At 53.0% G+C, this 22,964-nt stretch overlaps 1 protein-coding gene across 1 annotated transcript; it reads left to right on the top strand.

Moving 5' to 3' along the window:
- The first annotated feature begins 209 nt into the window (after window positions 1–209).
- On the top strand, window positions 210–22,413 carry SLC13A2 (solute carrier family 13 member 2). Its single transcript, XM_012449380.3, has 12 exons — window positions 210–370; window positions 13,700–13,828; window positions 14,919–15,055; window positions 15,163–15,368; window positions 16,032–16,212; window positions 16,324–16,446; window positions 18,166–18,384; window positions 18,604–18,692; window positions 18,978–19,099; window positions 20,263–20,424; window positions 21,055–21,192; window positions 21,704–22,413. The coding sequence occupies exons 1-12, from the start codon at window positions 269–271 to the stop codon at window positions 21,875–21,877; spliced, it is 1,782 nt and encodes a 593-aa protein (XP_012304803.2). The 5' UTR covers window positions 210–268; the 3' UTR covers window positions 21,878–22,413.
- The last annotated feature ends 551 nt before the right edge of the window (window positions 22,414–22,964 follow it).

The following is a 22,964-nucleotide window of genomic DNA, read 5'->3' on the forward strand; positions in this document are numbered from 1 at the left end:
AGGAACCTGAAGCTTGTTACTCCTTGGGGTTTCCTCCCTCCCTCTCCCGCTCCCTTCCTGATCTTTACTCCGCCTGTGGGTCCCTCCTCCTTACTATCACCTCCCTGACTCCAAAAACGCTCTGATTGCCAGAGTGGGTCAATGGTTAACGCTCAAGTGGCTTTATATAAGCCTACCTCAGCCACCTGCCCGCTCGGCTGCGTCTTTGGTCCTTCTGTTTCCCAGCTCCTGGAGGCAGTGACTGTGGCAGCCCTCGCTAGTCCACGCCATGGCCACCTGCTGGCAGGCCCTGTGGGCCTATCGCTCCTACCTGATCGTGTTCCTCCTGCCCATTCTCCTGCTGCCTCTGCCCATCCTCATCCCCAGTAAGGTAAGGACTTGGTGTTCTGGGCACAGATAACTCCAGGGGGCAGGGGAGGGACTGTCTGGGGCAGGGAAGGGACTGTCTGGGCCAGGGTTGAGCATCCTTAGGATCCAGCATAACCTCCTCACTGCCCCTGCCCTGGAAGTGAGGCTACCGACCCCTGGTCCTCCTGAGAACGGAGGGCTAAGAGGTCAAAAGGGGCTTTTGCTTGGCATCCAGCCATAGGAGCCCAGTGTTAATTGCTTAGGTCGATTTGCAACCCACTGTCCTAGGAAACAGGAAACCGGTTCCATCAAGGAGATGCGGGAGGGGCAGATGGAGCTGGTCTGCCTACTGTGTGCTCACCTAGCCCTGGACTGGGCTCCATGGGGGCTGAGACAAGCTGGCTGTGGGGAGGGAAAGGCCGGGTGAGCAGTGGCACAGTGTGGGATGGCAGGAGAATAGGAGAAAGCTGGATGCAGGTGGTCTGCTGCTTTAAGAGCATAAACAGGAAGAGAAAGAGTTCACCTGTGACTTCAAGGGCTAAATCTGTGGAGGAGGAAGGGTGGGAGTTGGAAGAGGGGACCCCTGCAGGTGGACAGCACAAAAACTGTTCCCCTGATGGAGGCAGAGCTGGACACAACCAGGCATCACTGCCTCCCCCTCCACCCCCAGCAGAAGTCCTAACTTCATCTCTCATTAAACTGAGTCCCCACTGCCTGCCCTGACCTCGGCACCCAGTAACCCTTTCCACCATCTTAAGAGGTCAGGCCTGACTGTCCCATTTGACAGATGGGGAAAGTAAGGTTAAGTCCCTTAGTCAAAGTCCCAGGGCAGATCTGAGTTTCATAGAGCTTGGATATTATACACCTTTGGGCCCGCCTCTGTAAGAAAAAGAACACAAAAGTATGAATCTGAATTAGCTTAGGGCTTTGGGAAGGGTCCAGGAGGAAGACTTTGAAGCTCAGTCTTCACAGTCAGTCGGCCTCTGGTAAATCACACAGCTGGGAGGTTCAGAGCTGGGGGTGTGATCTGGTGCCAAAGCCTGTGCTGTCCTCTCTACACCCTGCTGCCTTCTGCCGCACCCCACACCCCAACACTGCCCATCGAGACATTTGCTTCCTTTTGTCACAGATAGGGAAATTGAGGCAAGCTTTTTTGCTCATGGTATCCTAAAGGGGTGTGGTGGTGGCACAGCCCCTAGGCCCCTGACTCCTGGTGAGTGGCAAGGCCCAGCTGACCTTTGAGATGACCTTCATCTCAGGCCAAAGCCAGTGGCAGCTCAGTGCTGGGGACCCATCAGATGGGTTTTTCCAACAGGCTGGGGCAAGTGTGTTGACCCCAGGAGAGAAGCCAGACAGGCGCTACGATTTCTTCCCACTCACCCTCACCCTGGGGTAGCACAGCCCAGAAAGATCAGTCACTTGCCCAGGTCACACAGGGAATCCTGAGCCGGTGCTGGAAACCAGGCCTCTTCGTGGGGCTGAGATGTGTTAGGAGCCCCTGTCTTCCCACCACCATATCTGGCCCTGCTACCTGCCTCTGGCTCACAGATGCTGCCGGCCCCATGCTGACTCTGGTTCTATCTAGGAGAGGCCAGCCCCCTTCAAGGACTTTGCTCCTGCAATTGTCCCCTACAAGATAATTATTTCCCTTTCTGCCTAATCTCCCCCATCCACATACACACGTGCTGTAATACCACTCATCTTAAACAAACAACAGCTCTCACTCCTTCCAGATATTGCCTTCTTTCTCTGTTCTCTCTCGTAACAGAAAGCCTCAAGACATTGTCTACACCGCAAGGGCACTTTCTCTTTAGTCAGCTCCCAGCTCCAAGACTCAGATCCCGTCAACTTCCATGTGACCAAACCCTGGGCCATTCCTAACATTTCTCAACCCCTCAGCAGCGTTGGTCACAGCTGTCACCCATCTTTGCCGTGCTGTCTTCTCTTGGCTTTGGTGACACCTTCTCCATCTGACTCTGAGGTTCTCCAGGGTCCCCACTGCCCATAGCTGATCTTATCCATCTCGTGCTTTGCAAAGCATCTCCATGCCCATGAGTCCTCAATCTGAAACCCCAGCCCTAACTCTAAACTTGCGTTATCCAATCAACACCAGCCACCTCCCGATCGAATATTTTCTTTGTAAGCAGCATATGCTTGTTCATGTCCAAATCAAAACCCTTCCTGCCCTTCTCCAGTTGGCTTATGCATCAAGAAATGCTTCAACCGTCTACCTTGCTGCAACAGCCAAACACTCGAGGTCATTCTTGATTCTTCTCCTTCCCTCCTTGCCACATGCAACAGAAGGTCCTGCTCACTTGATACCCCAAAATACTCTGAATGGAGCCATCCTACCCCACTGTCTCCCCTGTCATTTCTCATGTGTACCATCTTGCTTAAAACCCTACATTGGCCAGGCACAGTGGCTCACATCTATAATCCCAGCACTTTGTGAGACTGAGGCGGGAGGATTGCTTGAGTCCAGAAGTTCGAGACCAGCCTGGGCAACATAGTGAGACCCCCCCCCCCCCGCACCCACTTTAATTTGGGGAAAAAAACAAAAACCTCTACACTGGCTTCCTGTCAAACTTAGGATAAAACGTCTTCGAGCAGCCAGGGGTCACCAAGGCTCAGCCCTGGACTCCCCAGGCTCCCTCCCCTGTGCCCCGCCTGCTCCTCACATTGGACTATTCCCCCAGATGCCTCCTTCCCGTTCCTTAGATTTCAGCTACATCCACCTCCTCAGAAAAGCCTTCTCTGAACAACCCCAGTCATTCTTGGGGAAGAGCCCTGTTCTTTTATTCATAGGGTGTTCACGCTCTGAAATTATCTATTTGCTTATTTTTTACTTCTTCTCTGGCCTCCTGCACTGGAATATCAGCTCCAGAAGGGCAGGGACTTTGTCTTGTCCCATGCAGAATCCCCAGTGCCTGGCACTAAGTAGATGTTCAAAAATACTTGTTAAGCCAGGGGCAGTGGCTCACGCCTGTAATCCCAGCACTTTGCGAGGCCAAGGCAGGTGGATCATTTGAGGTCAGGAGTTCGAGACCAGCCTGGCCAACATGATGAAACCCCATCTCTACAAAAGCACAAAAATTAGCCGAGTGTGGTGACACATGCCTGTAATCCCAGCTACTCGGGAGGCTGAGGCAGGAGAATTTCTTGAACCCGGGAGGCAGAGGTTGCAGTGAGCTGAGATCACGCCATTGCACTCCAGCCTGGGTGACAGACCGAGACTCCGTCTCAAAAAACAAACAAAAAAACCCTCAACTTTTTGAATGAAGAAAGGAAGGAATTCAGACAAAGTGGATCTGCCCTGCATCCGTGTTGAACCTCTGCTTTCTGTAATGAGTCAGCAAGCTTAGCCCTATGGCTCTGGCCTCCAAAGGGGGAAGAAGGAGCCCCAGCCTAGGTTCAAATTTATGTCCATAATAATAATATTGATGTTTGTTGAGCACATTTTATGTGCTAAGCATTGTGCCGTGCACTTCAAAGCATTGTTAGATCATTTATTTCTTTCAAAAACCTGTGTGTTGGGCAGGCACGGTGGCTCACGACTGCAATCCCAGCACTTTGGGAGGCCAAGGTGGGTCGGATCACTTGAGGTCAGGAGTTCGAGACCAGCCTGGTCAACACAGTAAAACCCCGTTTCTACTAAAAATACGAAAATTAGCCAAGCATGGTGGCAGGCACCTGTAATCCCAGCTACTTGAGAGGCTGAGGCATGAGAACCGCTTGAACCTGGGAGGTAGAGGTTGCAGTGAGCTGAGATCACGCTGCTGCACTCAGGCCTGGATGACAGAGCGAGACTCAGTCTCAAAAAATAATTTATAATCAAGTCAGAACAAGTCCTTATCTAAAAAAATAATAATCTGTGTAATTAAAATACCCTTAATGCAAGCTGTTTCTGAACCTCAAAGGCAGAAGAGGACTCGAATGATTCACTTCCGGCATGAAACCTATACAAGGAATTTGGACCTCTGTTCTGAGGCCCGCCTCTGTCTTTTGAGATTTCTTGGCTCTCAGTTGAGATAGCAGAGTCCAGTGAACAAAACATGGCTTTTGGAGCCAAACAGGTGTGGGTTCAAATCTACTCAGCAGCGTGTACAGCCATGTGACTTGACCAAGCCTCTTCAAACCCTGTCATCTCTAAGGGACTGTTGTGAAGATGAGATGAGATAGCGCAGTTATCATATACAGAGTGCCTGGCACCAAGGGCCTGGGAAACACACGCTCCCTTCACCCTCTGCCTCTTGTCTGAATTCCTGGGCCCCTGGAAAACACAGACTGGTCTGGAGCACTGTGTAGATGCCTCACTTCTTCTCCATCGCTCTGTTCAAATGGGCTCTCGTGCTCAGGAGGGCCTCAGATGTTCCCACCTAGACAACAGGAAGGCACGTCCTGTCACCCACCAGAGTGCTGAGCTGTGTCCCTAGGAATAGCCATGCCTGTGGCTGTGTGGAGATAGGTTTTCTAGCTTCCAGGATACCTGGAAATAGGATCAGAAGAAGGAGCCAGCCTCAAAGGCCAGGGGGATCTCTGGGGTAGAGGCCCCAACTTGGACTTTGCCCCCATATTACTAAATCATGTCCCAGCTTATTGGCACCTACCAGGTGAGGGCCAGGAATGGGAAAGTAAGTCACCCTCCTCAACAGTCAAGTTTCCTGGATATGATCCAGTAGCAAGGCTCAGGGCTGTCGTGAGGATCAAATTCATAGGGGAGCGTGGGAATCCCATGTTCGTCACGGTGCCGGCTTGCGTTTCGCTCTTTAGTGTATCCAGGCAGGGCTGGCCCCAGCCCAGACTGTGATGTCAGGACTCTTCCCCCGACTTCAGTTTTCTCCAGCACTCAGAAATTCATTGTTCCCTTTGGCTTCTTAAAACAGAAGCTGATGCAACAAAGTCATTCACATCAAGGTGTGCAAATCAGTGAAGAACACCTAAATGAGAACAAGCGAAGGACAGGAAGAGTCACCGCTGTCACGTGCAGCCTCAATGCAGGTGTGGGATGGGAAAGCTTTAGAATGGTCAAAAGGGAAAGCTCCAGTGCAGGCTGTTGACACAGGGAAGCCGTGGGCGGCTCACTACAAGCAGCACCCCAGGTGACTGGTTAGTGGGGCGTATTTGGCTTTCTTAGGTTGGTCCTGAGTTGGAAGTAGGAGTAAAGAGTCTGTGGCAAAAATCGGGAGAATTGGCAGTCACTGAGCAAATCCTGATCGTTTAGGGCCCACTGCTGCAGAGGTCCTGGTTGGGCATCTCTGCTAGTTATTACAGAAGTTGTGAAACATATTTTTACTTATGAACTGGCCATTGTCCCCTTTGTATATTCAGTCCTCAAAGGTATTAGAAATCTGGCATCTGCCCATTCTTCCTGGAAAAGACTTCATCCCCCGACAGTCTTTCATGTTTTTGTTGGTTTGTGAGACGGAGTCTCACTGTGTTGCCCAGGCTGGCCTCAAATTCCTGGGCTCAAGCAATCCTCCTGCCTCAGCCTTCCAAGTAAGCACACACCATTGCACCCAGCACTTTTTCGTATTTTAATAGCTGTATTTATTTGTTTGTTTAGGTTTTTAAAATTAATTTATTATTATTGTCATTATTATTATTTGAGATAGGATCTCACTCTGTCACCCAGGCTGGAGTGCAGTGGTGCAATCTCAGCTCACCGCAACCTCTGCCTCCCGGGTTCCGGTGATTCCCCTAGTTCAGCCTCCTGAGTAGCTGGGATTACAGGTACACGTCACCATGCCCAGCTAAGTTTTTGGTTTCTTGGGGATTTTTTTTTTTTTTTTTTTTTTAGTAGAGATGGGGTTTTGCCTTGTTGCCCAGGCTGGTCTTGAACTCCTGGGCTCAAGCAGTCCCCCCACCCCAGCCTCCCAAAGTGCTGAGATTACAGGTGTGAGCCACTGAGCCTGGCCTAATAGCTGTGTTTCAGTAAAATTGGTTTCCTTTTTATGTATTTTATCTAGTGCATTTCAAAACATTATTCTAAGACCCCGGAATGCTTCATCAGGCTGCCAAGGGGATTCTAGTACCAAAAAAAATGTACAAACCCCTACAGCAGAAATTTCCCTAAGTGTATACAAATACTTGCACATGAATTTTTTAAACTGCATATGGTAGAATCTGTGTAATCTTTTATTAAACCACCAGTCTGACTATGCCACTCTCTCTGCTTAAAACTCTTTGAGGCCTTCTCCCTTCTTCTCCGCTGTCTTCCAGACAAAATCCTAGATTCCTCTCAGGGCAGACAAGGCTCTTTCAAGAATGCATCTTGATCTTTTATGTCTCATTCCGTTCTACATTTACTCCCTCACCCCAAGTCCCTTTGCCTACTAACTGAACTCCTACTCACCCCTCAGTACCCACTCAAGGTTCCCCCTCTGGAAGCCTTCCTCAGCCCAGACAAAAGGAGGCTCAGGGACGGGGCCCCTTCTCCTCTGAGCTGCATTCTTCTGGTCTCTGCTTTACAGGTGCTTGGCAGCCTGCCACCCAGTGCCTCGCCTTGCTCCTGAGACCCGAGAGTGCTCACTGCCAGCAGCACACCCACTTGCTAGGGGCAGAGGGGCAGTGGGAGTGTCCCCCATGTGCCAGCCTGTCCCCATTCTTGGGTTAACCTTCAATCACCAGGAGGAATAAGGCGTGATACCTCTGAGACCATGGGCACATCTGCTGCTGCCTGACAGTCATAGGCTGTACCGTGCCAGTGACAGAGGCGAGGATGTCCGCAGGTCCTACACCTGCCACACACCCCGGGTCCGGAGTCTGCCCTGGACTCCTTGGCACCTTCACTTCCATTTGTGCCTCATGTATCCTCTCTGATTTCCCTGCAAGCCCAGGAGCACGTTTCTCTCCCGGCACCAACCCTGCTACATGCTCACAGGCTGCAATGCTTTAAAACTAATTCCTGGCCAGGTGCAGTGGCTCACACCTATAATCCCAGTGTTCTGGAAGGCTGCGATGAGAGGATTGCTTGAGCCCAGGAGTTCAAGACCAGCCTGGGCAATATAGTGAGACCCTCATCTCTACAAAAAAAAAAAAAAAAAAAATTTGTTTTAATTAGCTAGGTGTAGTGGCACACACCTGTACTCCCAGATACTCAGGAAGCTGAGGCAGGAGGATCACTTGAGCCCAGGAAGTCGAGGCTGTAGTGAGCTGTGATCACACCACTGCATTCCAGCCTGGGCAACAGAGTGAGACTCTGTCTAAAAAAAAAAAAGTTAATTAATTAATTTTTTAAAACCCTTATTCCTACATTTGTTTGTTCTCTTCATCCTTACAGTAACCCTGCTGGGTGGGTGTTTCTCTTATCCCCATTTGCATAGTGGAGACAAATGTGTTTACAGCTGCAAATGCCTGATGTTTCTTACCAGAAAAGCTGAGAGAGATTAAGTAACTTGCCCAAGGACACACAGCAGTAAACCAGGGCCTCAGCACTCAGCACCCCATGCCCTGGACATATGATTTTTCACTACAGAAGAAACAAGCTGCCAGGTTTAAGGTTTGGAAGCCCCTCTGGGGGTTTCTGTCTTCTGTTCACCCCTATCTTTGCAAGCAGCCCTGCCTTCAGGCCAGCCACACAGGCACTCAGACTCCCCGAGGGCCAGTGCTGGGCCTGACTCATGCCTGTATCCCTAGGACCTACGTTCATTCACCCATTCATCCAGAGTGTCACCTCTGCTATAGAGATGCCAGGCACCCCGCTGGGGTGAGTGGAAACAGACTTGGACCCTGCTCCCTGGAGGGGAAGGTCTGACAACAAAGATTGATACTCATCATTTAGTCCCTAAAACTAAATGTTTAATTGCAGACTATGATGAGTGCTGTGCAGAAGAGGTTCAGGGACTTAGAGTGTGAAAAATGGGAACTCTATTCCAACCTGGAAGCCAGCCTGAAAAATGAATATTTGAGCTGAGATCTCAAGAACCAGTAGATAACAACTAGGCAAAGTCGGGAGGGAAGAGAGGTCCAGAGAGAGGAGGTCATGTGCAGAGGCCCTGCAGACAGAAGTAGGATGCGGTATTTGAGGAATCCACAGAGGGATGGTATGGCCCGAGCAGAGAGAGTAAGGGGGAGAGTGTGAAGACATGAGGCACAGACCAACCCCAAACTTAGGTTCCCGAAAGCACCAGGAAGCCACTGAAGGGATGTGAGCTGCTTTGAGGTGAGTGTGTGTATGCTGGGGAGGGGGTGCAAATTAAACAGAAGTGCCTTGAGATCACTCTGGCTGCAGCAAGTAGAGAGGATTTCAGGGGCAAGAGAGAAAGCTGGGAGATGAATAAGGAGGCTTCTGCAGAGGTCTTGCTGAGATTTGGACTAGGCTAGTGGTCCAGGGCTACAGAGAAATAAAAGGGAGCACTCAAGGGAGCACCCAGCAGAACTGGGTGCCTGGCCCAGAGAGAGTATTTGTGGAATGAGTGGCTGATGAACAGGCAGGAGGCCCAGGGCTTGCCCTCAGTGAGCTTCCAATCACAGAGACTGCCTGTTGGGTGGAGAAGATTGAGGATCTGAACGGGGTGACTTCCTTGGGTGTGGGGGTGACACTAGTGGGAAAGGAGTCTTTGCAGACCAGGCCAGCACCTGCAAAAGAGTGACAGGCTGGAGTCACAGAGGAGAAGGAGGCTCGGCTCCTGTCCTCAGGAGCCCATAAACAGATCCTGAGAGGAGAGTAGCTGCTATGGTCAAGGGGCAGAGCTGGGGAACAACCACCCTGCTGGCCTGGGGAAGGAGGAGGCAAGGATAGAGGCAGAAAGAGCATTCGCCACCAGGAGAAAACTCTTCCCCGCTGGTTTCTGAGCTCCAGGAGGGGCCACCAGGGACTGTGGTGCAGGCTGTGCCCTGCACAACTCCATATGAGAATGGTGCCCTGGACTTGTGCAGGGCAGCAGCCCTGGGAGCCGCCAGTGGTCAGCCAGCATGTAAACCAGCTGAGTCCCATGCCATAGGCTGCCAGCTGGCCTGGGCTGGCCTAGGTTCCATAGAGCTGGGCTGCAAGGCAGAGAGCACTAGAGTGACCTGGAAGGATAGGACTGATCCCCAAATCCCCACTTCTAGAACGGGGAATACTGACCTTGTAATTGGACATACTGTGTGCCTAAGAAGAAAGGACCCCTAGGACTCTGCCTTGAGGGAGTGCTAAGAGGCTGGAACCTGACCCAGGGGACCTCTGAGAACCCTGACAGCTCCTCAGTCTCAAACCCAAACCCTCTAAGCATGAGCAACTGTCAACAAGGCAATGCCAGACCTCCCAGAGTCTTGGTTCTGCCCTGTTCAGAAAATTACTTTGAAATGCACAGGCCAGGCACAGTGGCTCACACCTGTAACCCCAGCACTTTGGGAGGCTGAAGTGGGAGGATCACTTGAAGCCAACAGTTCGAGACCAGCCTGGGCAACAAAGCAAGATCCATTTCTACAAAAAAAAAAAAAAAAAATGGGCATTGTGGCACATGCCTGTAGTCCCAGCTATTTGGGAGGCTGAGGTGGAAGAATTGCCTGTGCCCAGCAGTTAGAGGCTGCACTGAGCTATGATCACACCATCCACTTCAGTCTGGAAAACAGAGCAAGACCCTGTCTCTAAAAAAAAAAAAATTTAGTCTGGGTGTGGTGGCTCACGCCTGTAATCCCAGCACTTTGGGAGGCCAAGGCGGGTGGATTATCTGAGGTCAGGAATTCGAGACCAACCTGGCCAACATGGTGAAACCCCGTCTCTACTAAAGATACAAAAAATTAGCTGGGCATGATGGTGCACACCTGTAATCCCAACTACTCGGGAGGCTGATGCAGAAGAATCACTTGAATCCGGGAGGCGAAGGTTGCAGTGAGCGGAAATTGCACCATTGCACTCCAACCTGGGCAACAGGATGAGACTCCATCTCAAAAAAAATTTTTTTTTAATTAAAAAAATAAGAAATGACACGTACAAAGTAAAATGCATGGGATTGGCCAGGCGCAGTGGCTCACGCCTAGAATCCCAGCACTTTGGAAGGCCGAGGTGGGTGGATCACGAGGTCAAGAGATCGAGACTTTCCTGGTCAACTTGGTGAAACCCCGTCTCTACTAAAAATACACAAATTAGCTGGGCATGGTGGCATGAGCCTGTAATCGCAGCTACTCGGGAGGCTGAGGCAGGAGAATTGCTTGAACCCGGGAAGCGGAGGTTGCATGAGCCAAGATAGCGCTATTGCTCTCCAACCTGGGTAACAAGAGCAAAGCTCCATCTCAAAAAAGAAAAAAAAAATGCATGGGATGACAAATAAACTAATTATTTTGAATACAGGTATTAAAAGATGGAAAAATAAATTCCAGCTCAGAAGTAGATGTGCCTCCTTGCTAGTGCATTAGATAAGATTTAACATTGGTATAATAACTACCAAAATTTCAAAATAATGATGGAGGTAAACAGAATGTCAAGATATATTCTGAGATAACTGCAACAACTGGATTGGTATCTAATAGCTGATAGCCACCATCAAGCATCTGTGAGGAAGTCAGCAATAACACCATTAATAGCACTATGATTCTGTTCCCCATGTTCATAACCTTAGTTCGATGTTAGTGAATAGATAATAGTTTTCCCCATTTAACTTCATGGATCCTCGGAATTCCATGCCCCAGTTAAGAATCTCATGATTCAGGAAGAACAAGTCAGCGAATTGTGCTCCAGCGTGACAGGCTGCCCAGGAGGTGGGATGGGGACACAGGGCCAAAGCCACCGAGGTTAATGAAGGCTTCTGGATGGAACTTTGGAACAGGTCTTGGGTTCTGATCCATAGATAGAGGGAGATCCATCACAGACAGAAACATAGAGGGGAAGGGAGCCATGTGTTAAACACACTAGTGAGTCTGACCTTTTTTTTTGATACAGGGTCTCACTCCAGTTGCCCAGATTGGAGTAGTGCAGTGGTGTGATCTCAGGTCCCTGCAGCCTCAACCTTCTGGCTCAGGTGATTTTGCCACCTCAGCCTCCTAAGTAGCTGGGACTCCAGGTGCCCACCACCACACCCAGCTAATTTTTTGTATTTTCAGTAGAGACTGGGTTTTGCCATGTTGCCAAGGCTGGTCTCGATCTCCCTTACTCAAGTGATCTGCCCGCCTCAGCCTCCCAAAGTGTTGGAATTACAGACGTGAGCCACCATGCCCAGCCTGTTGCTCCCTTTGGAGTATGGAAATGGGGTCTCAAAGTGATGTGACTTAACAGAGCCCAGCCACAGGAAGTGGCAGGCCCTGGGAAGATAGCTCTGGATTCAGAGTCCCAGCTCATTCTCCCTACACCCCACCAGTCACAGGGAGCCCGAAGCTGAGGACACGATCATGCTCAGGATAGCAGGTGAAAGCTGGAGCTGGGGAACCAGATGGCCTGGTTTCTCCACTTACTATGTGTGTGACTTTGAGGCATTTTTGAAATGCATTTACTCCTTTCTTTTTTCAACTGTGAAATGGGAACAATAGTTATTACCTCTGAGAGCAACTAAATGCAACTGTTAAAAGCATTTGAAGCACATAGAACATGATACCGGGCACAGAGTCATCCTCCGATACTTCTACAGAAATTTCTTCTCGAATCAGCAGAGTGAGCACCACACCAACCCCCCTCCTTGTCTCTGACCAGAGAGTTCTAGGTGGACAGGGTAGAGGACACCAGGGTCCAGGAGGGTTGGCCTGTCCTTAGTCCAAGGGGAGGGTAACTGGCCATTCAATCATTGCGGGTAAGGAGACACCAGCATCAGCAGAATCCTGCTGGGGGAAAGAGGGGGGCTGGATTTCTCTGGTCGAGGGTCAAATGACCCCATTCCTGGGGCTGATGAGTTTATGTCCAGGGTGACAAGAAGTAGTAGAGGTTTGGTGGAACGAGAGGTTGGCTTCGGACAGACTTGGTGGGGCCGGTGTGCAGCTGGGCAGCTGTGCAGGCTACACACTTAACAATTATTGGGGCACTATTCACAAAGACTACAAGGGGAGTGCGCTTAGGTAGCGCTTGAAAGTTACACAAGCTCAATGCCTTATCTGAGTTCCATCCTGGATCTGCCACTTTCTGTAATACTTCTGTGACCTTCAGCAGCCATTTACCCTCTGAGCTCATCTATAAGGTGAGACCACCACACCCACCTTAATGGCTGTTAGGTTTTCACGAAACCACAAAAATGACAATACTAAATTCCTAACAATTGATCAATAAATAGCAGCTGGCCCTTCCCCCAGGCCACCTCCTACTCCCACCCCAGGGACCCTTCCCAAGCTTTAGGGTACTAAGGGTGTGAGGTTCTAATGGGTGAGCTCAGCCTGTACCAGGTGGAGAGACAATGACAGGGTGATAGGGTTGGTTAAGGGAGGAGGGGCTCCCTAGCCCCACTGTCCAGCAAACCCCAGCAAGGGGCCCCTTCCCTTGGCAAACAAAGAGTGGGAAGGTGCCCAGCCCCTGGAGAGGGGATACAGGTGCCCTTTTCTGGCTAATAATTCTCCAGCCCTGGGGAGCCTCCTGGATAATGATTCCCCAGTGCTGGGAGAGGCTCTGTCAAGGAGGGTGAGCCTCCATTCCTGCCCCAGGTTCCCTTCGAGGCCTGAGGTCAGGCTTCTCTAGTCTTGGGGGCTTCATGTAGGAAAGGGGGACTTCTGGTACCCAAAGGCTCACAAGACTATGACTCAGCGTTGCCCCACAATTCCCTGCACAGCACAAGCATCTTGGGGGAAACTTCACATAGCCTATAAATGTTAACTGCGCCTCTGGACTTGTGTCATGCAGCAGCCAGACCAGGATTGCTAGAAAGGAGATCCTCCACCGTTCCCAAAACTCTCCAATGATTCATTCATTCAGACAAGATCTGCTCCAAAGCCTGCTGAGTTCTGAGCTCCATGGATCCAGATGCCACAAAACCAACTCTGTCTGATGGAGAGCTCACTCCTAGCAGAGGGAACAAAGACTAAATATCCAACAAATAAACATATCTTGCAGGTTGTGATAAGAGCCGGGAAAGGCCAGGGTGCTAGGCAAAGGTCCACGTTGCCCAGCTCCCGCGCCTTCTTCTTCCCATCTCATCTTGGGATCCTCAACTGGGCCCCCTGCAATCCCCTTGTGCTGGAAGGGGCCTGGTGACAAACTCCAGACTCTCCAATGTGGCTGGCCTGTCACGTCCGGGCTCCCCAAGGTCAAAGACAAGGTGGTACTGGTGCCTTGCTTTGTTTTTTATTTGCATTTTGAAAAGAGACCTTGGGCTTGGGAATCAATGACTGTGGGTGTCACAGGCTCTCCCCAGGCAGTTACGAATGGCCTGGTTTGTCTGAGGGACAGGAGGTGGCGTGGCTCTGGGACACTGGTCAGCCCCCTCTAACAGCTCTGCCACTTCCCTCCCCCCTGCAGGAGGCCTACTGCGCGTACACCATCATCCTCATGGCGCTCTTCTGGTGCACTGAGGCCCTGCCCCTGGCCGTCACCGCCCTCTTCCCCCTTGTCCTGTTCCCTATGATGGGCATTGTGGACGCCTCTGAGGTGAGCCCCCATCCACAGGAGAAAGCATTCTGGGCAATGTGGGAGGCGGGGGGTGTGGGTTCCCTCAGACCTTGTTGACTAAGAAAGCCTCATCATAGGCAGGGCACATGGATGAGGGGTTCCTGCCTCTGCATGAGGAGGAAGTCAGCTAGAAGGCTGCGGGCTGGGGTGGGGAGGGGTACAGGATTGGTGCGGAGAGTTTGTTCAGAGTGGGAGTGATTAACCAGCCTTAGGTGAAAGGTGGAAGGCATAGCGACCCGGAAAAGGGGTCTTGAAGGCCAGCTAACACACTCATATACTTCTAGTTCAGTGGCTCTCGAACTTGAACAGCATCGGAGTCACCTGGAGGGCTGGTGAAAACACAAATGGCTGGGTCCAGAGTTTCTGATTCAGTAGATCTGGGGTGGGGCCTGGCATTTTATTTCTAACAAGTTCTGGGTGACGGTGATGATGCTGGCCCAGAGACCACACTTTGAGAACCGCTGTCTAGTTTTTAGAAACAGCACTAAATTATCTCACAGTCCATGGCTTGAAACTCGAATCACAGTGGATTATCTCCCAATTAATTGTTCCTAAAGGGAGATAAAGTGAGTTTGGCAAGAAGAGGGGAACCTGGTTCATACTAAATGGCAGATAATCCAGGCCGGGCATGGTGGCTCATGCCTGTAATCCCAGCACTTTGGGAGGTCAAGGTGAGCAGATCACTTGAGCTTAGGAGTTCGAGACAAGCCTGCCCAACAAGGTGAAACCTTGTCTCTACAAAAAATACAAAAATTAGCCAGCATGGTGGTGCGTGCTTGTAGTCCCAGCTACTTGGGAGGCTGAGGTAAGAAGATGGCTTGAGTGAAGGAGGCGGAGGTTGCAGTGAGCTGTGATTGTGCCACTGCACTCCAGCCTGGGCAACAGAGCCAGAAAATGGAATTTAATTTTTTTAAAATGGCAGATCATTCAAAGACCATTTCCATCCAGTTTGGAGAGACCAGGGAAATGCCAGTCTGTGGGAATGTCAGTGACCGCATCCCATAAGCTCGGGGGCACCGTGGGAGACTCCAGGGTCTTCCCGTTGCTCAGCCATGTGTCCGCCTGCCAGGTCGCCATCGAGTACCTGAAGGACTCCAACATCCTGTTTGTCGGGGGGCTGCTGGTGGCCATCGCGGTGGAACACTGGAACCTGCACAAGCGCATCGCCCTCCGTGTGCTCCTCATCGTTGGGGTGCGGCCAGCCCTGTGAGTTCGCGCACACCAGCATGGGAGAACCTGCTGGGGAGATGTTCTGGTCATCCGGTCCCTGAAGAGAAGCTGGAACAGCAGTGTGTCTGTCTGCCCGTCCCTAGGCTAATCCTGGGCTTCATGCTGGTCACGGCATTCCTGTCCATGTGGATCAGCAACACGGCCACCTCAGCCATGATGGTGCCCATCGCACACGCCGTCCTGGACCAGCTGCACAGCATGCAAGCCAGCGGGGATGTCGAGGAGGGCAGCAACAACCCCACCTTTGAGCTCCAGGAGCCAAGTCCCCAGAAGGAGGTGACCAAGCTTGGTGAGAAAGAGGAGTCTAGACCCTGCCCCAACCCCTTGGTTCTTGGAGAGTCTGAGGGTCTGTCCGTTTCAAGGGATGGTCATCTTGGAGCTTTGGGGAGAGAAGAAAGACAGTGACCAATTTATTTTTCCTTTTTTTAAAAATGTCAAGTCCCTGCCGGGCGTGGTGGCTCACGCTTGTAATCCCAGCACTTTGGGAGGCCGAGGCGGGAAGATCACCTGAGGTTAGCAGTTTGAGACCAACCTGACCAACATAGGAAACCCCGTCTCTTTTTTAAAAAAAATGTGTTTTTAAATGTCAAGTCCCCTGTGTTAGAAATCCCCTCATCCCTGGGCAAACCAAGATGCTTGGTCACCGTAGCAAGAAGACAGCTGGCGTGTAGGTGGACAGTCCAAGGCCTGGGCGCCATTCTTCCTGTGTGGTTTGCGTCATCCTCCTTTCTTCTCTCAAGAGAGAGGTCAGACCAGATGGTGGCCGAGGGCGCTCCCAGACTGAGACTCTGGGGAATGCTGGGCCCTCAGGCCTGGAGACAGCCTCTGTCCTCCTCCCAGCCCGGTCTGCACTGTTCACAGATAAGGTGCCCTGGAGGCCCTTGCAGCCCGGGCCATGTTCCCCAGAGCTGGCCCTGTACCTGCCCCCACCTGGGCTCTCCCTTGTTTCCAGATAATGGGCAGGCCCTCCCTGTCGCGTCTGCTCCTCCAGAGGGGAGGACACATCACAGCCAGGAGCATCTCCGCGTCAGCCAGTGCATGAGCCTGTGCGTGTGCTACTCTGCCAGCATCGGGGGCATCGCCACGCTGACCGGCACCACGCCCAACCTGGTGCTGCAAGGCCAGATCAACTCGTGAGTGACAAGGGGTGGGGCATCTTGGGGGATCCACACACTCCCTGGCAGGTGAATGGGGCTGGGCAGTTCTGGGGCAATGTCACACGGCAGCCCACATCCCTCCTGCAGGCTCTTCCCCGAAAACGGCAACGTGGTGAACTTCGCCTCCTGGTTCAGCTTCGCCTTCCCCACCATGATCATCTTGCTGCTGCTGGCCTGGCTGTGGCTGCAGATTCTCTTTCTGGGATTCAAGTAAGTGGCAAAGTCCCTGCCCTTAGCCCTGGGAGCTTCCAGTTGGGTCCAGATGTGGAAAATGATATCATCACCATCCCAGTGAGAAGGCTTCTCCCTCCCAAGGCCCCTCTGTGCACTTGGATCTCCATTTGAGCAAATTACTGGGTAGAGAGTATTACCCCATTTCACAGATGAGCAATCTGAGGCTTCAGGAGTGGTTCAACTAGATTTGTCAGTGCTGGGACTGCAAACCAGGTCACTTGATGCCCCTTCCCATAATGCTCTACCGTCCTTTAATAGATGCTTAAGGAGCACACTCTGAGCATGGTTAGTTACAGAAGCACCTACTGTGTTCCTACTGTATACCAGGTGGTGAGTAAGGCACTGAGAATACTAAAAGGAACTAGGCACAGTCCCTGTCCTTGTAGCTCATCAGGTGGATGATGATATGGTGGGGGCCATGACAGAGGGAAGCCCAGATGCTATGGGAGCACAGAGAACAGAGTGCCTAGTTCAGCCCAGGTGAGTGAAGATTTCAGAACACCCTGGAGGAGATCATGCCTGGGCTGAATCTTGCAGGACTAGAATTCAGCCAGAGAGAGAAGGGGTGAAGACATTCCAGGCAGCAGAAGCAGTTTGCACAAAGTACAGAGACAAGAAAGGACATGATATGTTCGAGAGAACTCTAGTTCTCAGGGCTAGAACACAAACAGCAAAAAGGAGCATCAGGTCATGAAGCTGGAGAAGTAGGCAGGGGATGGTTCTGGAAGCTGTGTGTGCCACCTAAGCATCTGGACCTTGTCCTCGAGGCCAAGAGTAATAAGTAGATTCCATTCCTACTTCCAACCCGGGATTCCTGGCAGTCACTATCTGGAGCTCTGAGTTGGAAAATCGTGGGAGACCCTGCTAAGGCTCAGTTAGTATCAGGTCTGTGATTGATTATTGACGTCTGCCATGAGTATGGAGCATGCATGGTATGTTACTGTGGTATGAATTATAATTTGCCCTTCCTGCCCAGGCAGTGGTGAGCCCTTGAAAGTTTTTAAGCATTGCTGCTGCACTTTGGAAAAATCACTTGGGAAATGTAAGGAAGCTGGATGAAGGTTGAGGGCTAGTACCAGGCAAGGTGGTAGTGGAAGAGAGATCAGCACAGTGCCAGGTGCCATAGGGGAGTCAAAGACGTGTGAAGCGTGAAGGAACTCACAGTCCAGCAGGGAGCTTGAGATTTACCCAAGTGGAAAGTTAAATGTCAACACAAGTGAAGTCAGCAGCAGAAGGAAGTGGGCTGCAGCCCATTGTGCCTCTGAGACAATGCAGGTGGGGCTCAGGCTGGCAGAGGATGCCCAGAGCAGGCAGAGGAGGAAAGGAGGACTTCCCAAAGGCTGTTGGAGGAAGAGAGCTGTAAGCCAGGGCCGGAAGAGGTCCCGAGGTCTGAACTGCTAGGTGCTCCTCATCCTGGACAAGGGAGGATTCAGCACCATAGAACCCCTGGAGGAAAAGGGCTCAATGGAGCAGGGCCAAGCATGGGGAAACCCAGCTCCCCCTGCTAAGCACGAACTATGACCCCTAAAAGTCTTCTGCTCTTCCTCCAGAACCTCAAGTGGAGCCAGGGCCTGAGTGTCATGGCCCTGAGACGCCCTCTTGTGAGCATCAGCCTTTAGATCTTAGGCACTCTGAGCCCCTTGCTCCCTACCTGGTGCAGGCCCCCCACGAGCTGCCCCGCCCCTCTGCCTACAGCTTCCAGAAGAACTTTGGCTTTGGGGAAAACGTGCAGGAACGACAGCAGGCAGCCTACGGTGTCATCCAGACCGAGCACAGGCTGCTGGGCCCCATGACCTTCGCAGAAAAGGCGATCAGCATCCTGTTTGTCATCCTGGTGCTGCTCTGGTTCACCCGGGAGCCGGGCTTTTTTCTTGGCTGGGGCAACGTGGCTTTTCCCAATGCCAAAGGGGAGAGGTGAGAGTTGCAGGGAATGGGAGGAGGACACGTCTGGGGCTCACGTGCTGGGGAGGACGGAAGGGTGTAGGTCCCCGGTGCAGAACAGGAGGTAACACCTAGAGGGGGATGAGGGTTCCCCAGGCTTGTCCATGGGAGGGGCTCCTCACCACCACCCTCAACCCCGCAGCCCTGAGCAGCCCCAAACCGCTAAGCCAGCCCTCCCTGCACCCTCTACAGCATGTTGTCCGATGGGACAGTGGCCATCTTCATCGGCATAATTATGTTCATCATACCTTCCAAATTCCCAGGGCTGACCCAGGACCCAGGTAAGCACCTGGACTGGGGCAGGGAAGGGTCTCCAGGCAGCCCCTGCCTTCAAGTATGTAATGCACCTTCTGCCACATTTGACAGGAGTAGGCAAAGCCCAGAAAGGCTGGAGCGACTTGCCAAGGGCACAGGGACTCGGGAACAAAGTTGAGATGTTGCAGAACTCAGGGTCCCCTCCTGCATGCATTAAGCTCCAAAAGGGACCCACACAGGGAGCCCCCAAGTGGAGAGCCGAAAGGCCTGTTTGTTCTTTGGTGACCCATCCTTCTCTGCTTGGGGAGTAGAAAACCCAGGGAAGCTGAAGGCCCCTCCTGCCCTCCTCAATTGGAAGACAGTGAACCAGAAGATGCCCTGGAATATCGTGCTCTTGCTGGGTGGTGGCTATGCCCTGGCCAAGGGCAGTGAGGTGAGAGGCCCCTGGCCCCCTCCTTGCTCCTGCGTCTTTCTTTTCCCCAGTGTGAGGGAGACTCTGGTAGGGAGAGAGGGGGTCCTGCTTCTGTCCCACAGAGGGGACACCTGGTCGCCCTGGAGGAGTCCCCACGGGTGGGCAGAGCCTTTGCAGCAGCTGGGGAGACTTAGGTTAGAGCCTCCATGAGGGAGGAAGAAGTACAAGCCCTAGAGACCTCTCCTTAGTTCAGCTCTCAAAGTCCAAGGGAAGGCGGAATTCCCTGGTGGGCGGGGCCTGTTCTCAGAGACAAATGCCATCCCACCCCAGGCCCTCGCCCCCTGCCAGAAAGAGCATGCCATAACATCTGCACCGAAGTAGCTGGGGTTGTGTTGACATGGTCTGCCTGCCGCAGCCACCAGGGGGCACCATGATCACACCCACTCAGACTCTGGGGACCAGAACATCTTTTCCCAGAGCCTCCGTCCAAAAGAGGGAAATCCCTGACACGGCATCCCTGGTCCTCCGTGTTCTGGCTCAAACAGGAGGCAGCTGCCCAGGTCAGGGATGGATGCAGGGGACTCCCGGGTCTGCCGCATGTTCATCCACTAACTGTGCCCAGTGCTGTGGTAGGTGCTGGCCCCACCAAGTGAGATTAAGTCCCCGCTTCGTGGGCTTGCAGCCTGGCATTCCAGACGCGGCAGGGCAAGACCTCGGAGCCGTTCTGTCCCCATCCTCCCATCAGCCTCTTCCAGCCTCTAGCAGGGTCCTCCCCCAACTTTCCCTCCCTGCCAGGAGCAAGGTCCCCTCTGCCCCGAGCCACTGGACTGGAAGGGGCAGGAAGAGGGCTAAGGTTGTCCAGGGACCTCCTGAGAGGGGTCAGGAAGGCAGGAGTAAGTGCGGTCAAAGATTTTTGCTCCCATCAGTCTCCAAGTTTCCCAAGAAGGCCCTTTGGCCCCCTCTCCTAATTCCTCATCTGACCCTTCTTCCCACACCCAACTATTCTTCAAGAGCAGGAAAGGGCATCCCTTGGTCTTAGCTGGGTCCTGTCATCCCTCTAGAGCTGCCTTTGACTCTGAATACCAGGGAGGTGTGAGCAGGAGCGGGATCCTCCCAGAGCCTTGGCAGAGGACTCGGGGGCTAGGCAGCCTTGCCTCTCACACGCCATCCTCCTCTGCCCACAGCAATCGGGCCTGTCAGAGTGGCTGGGAAACAAGCTGACCCCACTGAAGAGTGTGCCATCTCCAGCCATCGCCTTCATCCTCTGCCTCATCGTGGCCACCTTCACCGAGTGCACTAGCAACGTGACCACCACTACGATCTTCCTGCCCATCTTAGCCTCCATGGTGAGCTGGCCCTCAGAAACACCTCCTCCAGGCAGCCCTCCTGCCTGCCCCACCAGAGGTTCTGCCTGCTAGGCAGAGTGACCTGTCTTTGTACCTCCTCTTTTCCTGAAGAGGACCCCTGAGCTTCCATCCTTCTCTAGGCTCTTGAGCCACCTTGGGCCCCAAGATGCTCCGGCCCCTGACTCACCCTTTCCCTGGTGACGTCACCCCTGGAGTATCCTGATGGTGATCCTGGTGGCCTCACCTCCCTCCCCACCCCAGTCCCTGTTCTGGTCATTCCTGAGGTGATGGGGTGAAATTGCTCCCCGAAGCGTCCCCAGCCCCTTCTTCCCCAGGCGTGTTCCTGTAGCCTTTGATGACACCCCCAGAGCCCCTTTGAGATCCGTTTTATGGGCCCCTCCCCTCACCACACCCCACGAGGCAGGCCGACACACTCATTCCCTCCAGAGAGGTCAAGAGGCCCTTCCCAGGTCACCCAGTGCCTTCTGGAAGGAGTGGTGGGTTCACGACCAGAGAGTGTATAGGTGTACAAGGGTTGTCCCCCAGAGAGGGGAAGCAGGAGAATTGGGGGCCATACCTCCCCTCCAGGATGGGGACCAAGGTTAACTCTGCCCACTGCCTCCCATCCAGGCCCAAGCCATCTGCCTCCACCCTCTCTACATCATGCTCCCCTGCACTCTGGCCGCCTCCCTGGCCTTCATGCTGCCTGTGGCCACCCCGCCCAATGCCATCGTCTTCTCTTTTGGGGGCCTCAGAGTGTTGGATATGGTGAGTGGCAGGGAGGCCTGAATGCCTCATCCCTCCTTCCTGCTCTGACTTTCCATCTTGGTGAACCACAAAACAGCTTAAAGCCACTGAGAGCCTCAGAGTTGAGTGGGCCCTCATCTGGGGTGAAGGTGCAGTGGGGGAGGTTGGGACATGACTTTTCAGTGGCAGCATCTTCAGGCCCTGCCAGCCCCCCGCTATGTGAGAGGGAGGGAAGTGGGTGGGGAAGATGGGGAAGGCTCCAAGGTGCCAGGCACCCACACTCAGGGAGATGAGCTCAGAGAGAACAAGCCCAGGGCCCTGGAAGCTCAGGAGGAGCGCCCCTTTTCCCTGATAGCACTGGGAGTAAAGCAAGGGGCAAAGGCACGGGCTATGCTGCAGATTAGGCCAAAGGAAGGACTTCCCAGAGAGAATTTTGCTGGTGGGAGGGCTCCGATGCACCCCTGAACACCCAGGGGCTTAGGAGCGGCCCAGCCCAGCCCCTGCTTAGCCAAACTGACTCTCCTCCCTCCAGGCCCGGGCAGGATTCCTGCTCAACATCATTGGGGTCTTGGTCATCACACTGGCCATCAACAGCTGGAGTTTTCCTATCTTCAACCTGTACTCCTTCCCCTCCTGGGCACAGTCAACCAACATCACAGCCCACTGCCTGCCCAGCCTGGCCAACACCACCATGCCAAGCCCCTAGACTGGGGCTCACCCTGGCCATGACCAGGAAGACCCACCCCGTTCCCACTCCTCTGAGCCAAGAGGGGACACCCCAAGTTCCAAGCTCCTAGCCAAAGGCTGAGAGAAAGGCACGTGTGTACATAATCTCTTGTGTGTCTGTAAAGAAGGTGTATATGTTCAATTTCCTATGTGCTGGAAGAAAAGGAGTGTGTGTGTGTGCCCGCATGGATGTGAGGGGTGTGTGATGTGAGGCCATCTGAGGGTGCTGTGTGCATGCACATGATCCTAGGTGCGTATGCTGGACAGTGCACGTGTGTGTTCACAGACAACACAACACACCCTCTCTGGTGCCCCACGTCTTGGTCTCCTCAGCTTAGAGACCAGACTTCTTTGCACTGTATTTATTGAAACTCAGGCTTGGAGTGCCTTGGGAGGAGGGCCTGCCAGCGGTTGCCATGGGAACAGCCTCTGGGACTGGCCCAGCACACTGAGGGCTCCCCACCGTTTGGGTGTTTTGGTGGAAGTTCAAATATTAACCACATTAAAGTCTTTTTCAGTAAAGTCTGGGATGATTTTTCACGGCGCTCTCCAGGGCTGGTCCCCAATGTGGTTCAGACCCCAGGTTGGGAGGGTCCAGTGGAAAGGGGCCTGGCCTCTGTCCTGTATGCAGCCCCCTAGGCACCCCTCCCACCCAGGGGGGAAGGTCATGGTCGGGCATCCCTGCCAAGGCCCTTCAGAGTGGGCGCAGCCACCTAGGAGAGCCGCACTGACATCACTGGGCCGGCTAATTGGGAGCTGCCAGTCCCTGCGTGTCTTTGGGAAACCGGCCTCCCCGTTCCCAGAGCACTCCCTGGGTATTTACATAAAACCCTCTGCCCCTGCCAATTCCTCATGGACCCTTCCTCCAGCTGGAAAAACCGGTCCCACCAGGCCAGAGGAGGCAGACTGACCTGTGCTGGGTGCCCAGGGGACGGACCCTCATCCTGCAGCACGGGAACAGGCTGGGAACTGGCATGGCCTTCAGAGTCCAGGACCAGACAACTGTGAATAATTCCGCCTCCCCCACCAACCTCTACCTGGCCTCCCCCGAACTCTCCCACCCCACA

Source organism: Aotus nancymaae, unplaced genomic scaffold (assembly GCF_030222135.1).
Source record: "Aotus nancymaae isolate 86718 unplaced genomic scaffold, 86718_ANA_hifiasm-v0.15.2.pri h1tg000072l, whole genome shotgun sequence".
Lineage (NCBI taxonomy): Eukaryota > Metazoa > Chordata > Mammalia > Primates > Aotidae > Aotus > Aotus nancymaae.